The 6,650-nt window shown below is 54.5% G+C and overlaps 1 protein-coding gene across 1 annotated transcript in view; it reads left to right on the top strand.

The window, feature by feature from the left end:
• Positions 1-6,647, top strand: part of BTK (Bruton agammaglobulinemia tyrosine kinase) — a gene marked incomplete at its 3' end in the record, with an annotated part of 7,934 nt that extends 1,287 nt beyond the window's left edge. Inside the window, exons 4-17 of the mRNA XM_008935700.1 lie at positions 75-156; positions 1,700-1,828; positions 1,934-2,001; positions 2,506-2,687; positions 3,000-3,062; positions 3,318-3,372; positions 3,623-3,705; positions 3,813-3,940; positions 4,089-4,163; positions 4,511-4,682; positions 4,956-5,172; positions 5,780-5,844; positions 6,297-6,415; positions 6,547-6,647. Coding sequence (XP_008933948.1) covers positions 75-156; positions 1,700-1,828; positions 1,934-2,001; positions 2,506-2,687; positions 3,000-3,062; positions 3,318-3,372; positions 3,623-3,705; positions 3,813-3,940; positions 4,089-4,163; positions 4,511-4,682; positions 4,956-5,172; positions 5,780-5,844; positions 6,297-6,415; positions 6,547-6,647 — 1,539 coding nt within the window. The remainder of the gene's footprint in view (positions 1-74; positions 157-1,699; positions 1,829-1,933; positions 2,002-2,505; positions 2,688-2,999; positions 3,063-3,317; positions 3,373-3,622; positions 3,706-3,812; positions 3,941-4,088; positions 4,164-4,510; positions 4,683-4,955; positions 5,173-5,779; positions 5,845-6,296; positions 6,416-6,546) is intronic.
• Between the last annotated feature and the right edge of the window lie 3 nt (positions 6,648-6,650).

Here is a 6,650-nt window from a genome sequence, read left to right as displayed (position 1 = left end):
GGCCCCAAGCCTCAGCTCCCCCCGTCCTCCCCGGGACCCCCCCAGCCCAGGGGCTGAGACGTGTGGTCCTGCAGGTGGTGTATGATGAAGGGCCTCTCTACGTCTTCTCCCCGACGGAGGAGCTGCGCAAACGCTGGATCCACCAGCTGAAGATCGGTGAGTCTGGGTGGGGGCTCTGCGGCTCCCTCAGACGGCAAATACCAGCAGTCAGCTGTGTGTGGAGCACAGCCCAGGGTGCCGGCTTTCCAGGGGCCTGCTGTGTCGTGGCTGTGTTTTCCCATGTCTATGGAAGAGCGAGCGCTGATCAGAAACTTCTCCTGTGATGAGTAAAGCCATGTCCCTGCGTGCACCCTTCCTAACACCCCCAAACTGGCACAGCCACTCCTGGCCAGGGGCAGCAGATGCTCACCTCTGTCACCCTCTGACTTCTGCGGCACTGCCGCCATCTCAGCTGAGGCTTCTTGCCCTCTCACAAGCCTGCTCCTGAGCTCAAGCAGGCTCAGGACTTACTGAGGGTAAGAGTGAGCACATGTGGCCAAACAGCTGTACTGCTATGCAAGGCGAGGGTAGGGCCCTCAGTGCTTCAGGAAACAGACTGAAAGCCTCTCCCAGCCCACCTCAAGCCTTACTCGGTGCTGTTGGGCTAATGCTTGGCTGTGTGTGTGCTACCTCCTTGAGCTGAGAGCGTGCTGCAGTAGCACTGCACAGAGGGGCTTGCATGCTTGCAGTTGGCTGAAAACTGCTGGTGCTGCCTGTGTGTGCCTCTTGGTGCATGTGTATCTTTCTGTGGCTTTGTGCTGGTGGCATGAGATCAGCTGCTCAGATTGACAGAGGGAAGTTTGCCCGAGCGGGGCGGAAGCAGAGCAGGCTGATAACAGTGAAGTCTGTTATTTCGTGAGCCCTGCTGCTCTCCCCCGGCAGGCAACCAGCCCTCTCCCTACTTCCTGCTATGGGGGGGTGTGCTGTGACAGCAGCAGCCAGTGTAAAATCCAGAGGGAAAAGGGGAGACAAAATGCTGGACTTTTGCTGCCAAGGTGCCCTCATCCTGCTCCACCAGAGAAAGGACACCGCAGCCCGCAGAGCTGCTGTGGGCCAGCACGGTGCTGCAGTGGTGTTAGGCACATCCAGAGATCCCTCTGCCTCGAGAAGTACAAGGAAACCAGTTGGTGCCTGCCTGGCAAGGGAGTGATCTCCTGGCAAGAGAAGTCTCTGAGCAGGCAGAGAATGGTGGCAGTGCCCTGCCCTCCTCATGGACAAGCCAGGCACAGCACTGGTCTCTGTTCCTGCTTCTGAAAAAAAGAATACAAAAGACCTGCAAACCATGAGCCTCTGCAGCCTAGGGAATGCTGGATGTTTTGGCTGACAAGGGGGCTGATCATAGCAGGAGCTGGCTCTCCAGGCATGCTTGTGTCCCTTTGCAGAGCTGCTGAAGAGCTTTGATCAAATCTGAGAGGAAGGGCCTGGCTCTCCCTGGGCTGGGGGTTCCGTGGTACGGTGTTTGCATAGCCACAGCACCAAAATGCATGCGATGAACTGAGGGAAACCCAAGCAGCAGGGCCACACGTGGCTGTGTATCAGTAGCACAGCAGAGGGTGAAATGATGTCATGGGGCTAATCATCTGCCCTCAGGAAGCAGAGAGCTCTCTGCAGCGGGCTGGGGATGCAGGCCTGGCGCACTCACATCTTTCCTCTGCCACAGTGATCCGGTACAACAACGACCTGGTACAGAAGTACCACCCTTGCTTCTGGATCGATGGCCAGTACCTGTGCTGCTCCCAGACAGCCAAGAATGCCATGGGCTGCCAGATCCTGGAGAGCAGGAAGGGCAGTAAGACACTGGGCACCCTCCCCTTGCACATCCCCAGTCCCTGGGGACCACCGCAGCACGACGCCAGGGATCTCTTCTCACCTTAGTCCATTTCCTCTTCTGAAGGTTTAAAAGCTGGGCGGTCACATCGTAAGACAAAGAAGCCTCTTCCCCCCACTCCTGAGGAGGACCAGGTAGGAGCCAGCATCAGCATGTGGGTTTGCTCCAAGGTGTTTAAGGGAAAAGGAAAACCTGGGAAAAGCCAACACGTTCAGTGACTGACAAGGCTCTGCTCTGGAGAGGGATGTCAAGATGGTTCCCTGAGGGAGAAGGAGATTGAACCAGGGGATGGAGCCCAAAGACCTGGAGGAAAGTCAAATGATCTCACTCCTGAGGTTCCCTAAGGAGAGCTGTGAAGATAGAGGAGCCCTGATATAGGGTGGAAAAGTCAGGGGTTAAGCCAAAAGGTAGAGAGAAAATGCCTTTTGTGAGGCTAAGTCTCCAATGTGAGGGAATGTTGCAACAAAAAGCACTGGGGGTGGATTGATCTCCTGATGGAGATACCTTTGGGAGCCAAAATGAACCATGTACTGACCTGGCCTGAGCCCACTGCCCTGCCAGGCCTGAGGTGGGTCTTGCTTGGAAAACTGTGTCTGCTGCCCTCACTGTGTCCTATGCTCTCCCTCGCTCTGGGGAAGATGGTGATGAAGCCACTGCCTCCTGAGCCAGCCCCCAACACAGCAGGTGAAATGAAGAAGGTGGTGGCTCTCTACAACTACCTGCCGATGAATGTGCAGGACCTGCAGCTGCAGAAGGGTGAGGAGTACCTCATCCTGGAGGAAAGCCACCTGCCCTGGTGGAAAGCCCGTGACAAGAATGGGTAAGAGCTCCCACTGCTCACGGCACTGGCTCCACAATGGTGTCCTCTCCTGGTGCCAAGGCAAAGACACTTCTTGGGCATCGGGGGGTTAGGGCAAGCTGCCTACCTGCCTGTGGGTTCCCATGTAGGATGGCACATGAGGAGAGTGAGGGAGGCTGAAGTTGGCTGTGATATCAGCCCTCCCCAAGCATGAGCCCAAATGGGTTTGCAACAAGGTTTTTGAGCCCATTTCTACTCAGCCTTCAGGGACTGGAATCTGCTTTCCCCTTGGCCTCCCCCATCAGTATGTGACGAGCTCTTTTTCTCCTGCAGGAGGGAAGGATACATCCCCAGCAACTATGTCACTGAAACCAGCAACTCCCTGGAGATCTTTGAGTGAGTAAGAGAAGGCACAGGGATGTTGCAAGTTGCTCTTAGTCGAAGACTTTTTACATTCAGTTTCTGTTAACCTGCACAGCCTGCCTGGGTCACTCTCCCTCTTGCACACTCTTTGAGAGAGCCTCTGGCCCCATGACAGCCATCCCTGCTCTGCTCTCTGCACCACCTGTCCTGTCTGGGCCAGGGTCAGACCCAGCTGAAGACAGCAGTGGCTGTGGTGATCTCCCTGACAGCTGTGTCCACGTTTTCCAGGTGGTACTCAAAGAATATCACTCGGAGCCAAGCGGAGCAACTGCTGAAACAGGAGGTAAGTGTTGGCTCCCAAGGCTGAGACCAACCCCCCATGGACTGCTGTCACGCTGTGTCCAGCATGGGACCAGCCCAGGCTCGTGCTGCGACAAGAGTGTCGCCTCAAAAGCCCCAGGGGCTGGAAGTAAGACTCCTCAGACTTATTGCATCCTGACAAGCCGTGCTGTGATCTTCACTCTACTTTGCCTTGCCTGTTACACTCACACCTCCCCACAACCACCCGGTTCCATCTCCCCTTTCCGTTTTAGGGTAAGGAAGGGGGCTTCATTGTCCGAGACTCCACCAGCAAGATGGGGAAATACACCGTCTCTGTCTATGCCAAGTCCTCTGTGTAAGTGGATTTGAGAACAGCTAGTTCCTTCCTCAGAGGGCCCTTCCATGCACCCTCTCACATGACCGTCCTCCCCATGCTGCTGACTCCATGTTCCGTCTCTCCAGAGACCCCCAAGGCACGATCCGCCATTACGTTGTCTGCTGCACCCCCCAGAATCAGTACTACCTGGCAGAAAAGCACCTGTTCAACACCATCCCAGAGCTCATCACGTACCATCAGCACAACTCTGCTGGTCAGTGTTTGGGAAACAGAGTGAGGCCAGTAGTGGTTTTATTGCCATGACTGCCCTCATCTTCCTGCACTGTAGGCAGGAGGCTCGTGTCCCCTGCTGGAATGTGGCAAGTAAGTGTGGCGTGGCAATCTGCCTTTTTGTGTTCCAGGACTCATATCCAGACTGAAATACCCTGTGTCTCAGCACCAGAAAAGTGCTCCTTCCACAGCTGGCCTTGGCTACGGTAAGCTGGCTTGCAGCTACTTCACAGTTCCCTGGTTGCAGGGCCCATCTCTACCAGTAGTAACTCTCTGGGGCTGAGATCCTGACTGCCCATGGCAGCACGGCGCACAGCTTTCCCAGGAATCACTTCCCAACACTCACTGGACCCCTAATGACTACTGACCAAGAGACACAAGCTACTTTGCTCCCCATCTCCTGGAAGAACTGGTGCTAAATTTCATTGATTTTTTGGGTTGGTTTTTCAGGCAGCACATGCTTGTGGACATTTTGGGCTTGCTAGATCAGATGACTGGGAGCACCCTGCAGGGAGGTCACCTGTGCCCACATTACACTTGCACTCTGTCCTAGGGTCATGGGAGATTGATCCAAAGGACCTGACCTTCCTGAAGGAACTGGGGACAGGGCAGTTTGGTGTGGTGAAGTATGGGAAATGGAGAGGCCAGTACAACGTTGCTATCAAGATGATCAGAGAGGGCTCCATGTCAGAGGATGAGTTCATCGACGAAGCCAAGGTCATGATGTAAGTGGTAAGCAGCCTGCAGGTCAGTGCTGGATATGCCTTGCCAGAAGGGCTGCACTCCTCTGTGGTGTGCAGGGACAGTCTCAGGCATTCTCACACTCTGCAAAATGCATCCAGGAACTTACTACCTTTGTGCCGATTCCCCACTGAGCTTTTCCACCACTGGCTGGGCCAGGAGCACCTTTCCTTCCCAAACTCTCTTTACTCCCAGATGCTTCTTTTCCTCCTTGGCCTCCTAGATGCTGAGAATTGCTGTCCTTGTCTCCAATACAGGAACCTCTCTCATGAGAAGCTGGTGCAGCTCTACGGAGTCTGCACCAAGCAGCGTCCCATCTTCATCATCACCGAGTACATGGCCAACGGCTGCCTCCTGAACTTCCTGAGGGAAGCTCGGCAGCGGTTCCAGCCTGCTGAGCTGCTGGAGATGTGCAAGGATGTCTGTGAAGCTATGGAGTACCTGGAATCCAAGCAGTTCCTGCACCGAGACCTGGTATGGCTGTGACTGAAGGACACATCTCCAGCTGAGTGATAGCCACGGCACATCCTAGGCAGCGTCCCACTAGTTCATCAACATAAGGACAGAGGCAGCTCTGCAGCCTTCTCTGCAGAGTATCCCTCTTAAGGTTCCCTGCCCACCTGAGCGTGGATGGGATGCTCTGAAGTCACTGCTCTGGAGTCACTGCTCTGCAGAGGGTGCAGAAAGGGCAGGACTAGGTAGTTTTCCAGGGGACAGGAAATGCATTTATGGCTAGGGCAGGGTTTGCATTGGGTGTCACAGGCAGCATCATGACATGAAAAGGGACCTCTCAACCCCCATGAAAAGCTGAGCCTGCAGCTCGTCAGGCCTCGGGCTGGCATTGCCAGCTTGCAAAATCCCACCAGGGAAGTCGATCCTATGTAGATAAATAGGACGCCTGGAGGCCTCTCTTGCTATCTTTGCTGAGGACCTTATAGCTTGCTCCAGTCCAGGTGAATCTGCAGGACAATGTGAGGCAAAGTGTTAAGTGAGTGGGGCTGAGATGAAGTTCCAGGTGGTACTGGGGGATGGGAAAGGCAGGAGCAAGTAGGAGTGACTGCCTTCATCTCTCCATCTACAGGCTGCTCGCAACTGTTTGGTAAACGACCAAGGAATTGTGAAAGTATCAGATTTTGGCCTTTCCAGGTCTGGTAGAGATGTCTGTGTCACCTTCCTCTCTCAATCCCCCACCTCCTTCAGTCTCTTGTACACTTTTTATCTCTCTCCCACATCCTCCAGCTCTGCTTTTGCTCCATCTTCTGTCTTTCTGCTTCATCTGTCTGGCTCAACCCTCTGCCTCACCACTTTCCACTATCCCTTTCTTCCCCCATCACTTTTCCACCTTTGCTGCTTCTTTCCCCCACCTCGCTCATGGCTGCAGCTTTCTCTCCACGTCCTCTTTGCTGTGCTTCTGTTCCTTCCCCAGCCTTGACTAACATATACTTGTTTTCAAAGGGACATTTCTGCCCGTTGAAACCCATGTCAAGTGCAACCTTTGGTCACTGAGAACTGTCAGTTCCTTTTGGCCTTGGCTGGTTGCATGGAGGGTGATAATGTGAAATCCAAGACCGGTCCCCTGACTCATTTGTCTCCTTCAGGTACGTTCTAGATGATGAGTATACAAGCTCCATGGGGTCAAAGTTTCCAGTGCGGTGGTCTCCCCCTGAAGTGCTTCTGTACAGCAAGTTCAGCAGCAAGTCTGACGTCTGGGCTTTTGGTAAGCGCATGGCACGAATGACTTGGAGGTCGGGAAGAGAGGGTATCCCAACAACAGCAAGCTCCTCTGGAGGCCAGCTTCAGGCACAGGTGCTCCTGTCTCGTGAACTATCCCTGCATTTCCTCCGACAGGTGTCCTGATGTGGGAAGTTTACTCTCTGGGAAAGATGCCTTATGAGAGGTTTAGTAACAGCGAGACGACAGAGCACGTCATCCAAGGGCTGCGGCTGTACCGG

Source organism: Merops nubicus, unplaced genomic scaffold (genome assembly GCF_000691845.1).
Source record: "Merops nubicus isolate BGI_N331 unplaced genomic scaffold, ASM69184v1 scaffold10862, whole genome shotgun sequence".
In the NCBI taxonomy this organism is placed as follows: domain Eukaryota; kingdom Metazoa; phylum Chordata; class Aves; order Coraciiformes; family Meropidae; genus Merops; species Merops nubicus.
The sequence above is the reverse complement of the archived record's forward strand: the minus strand, read 5'-3'. Positions and strand labels throughout refer to the sequence as shown.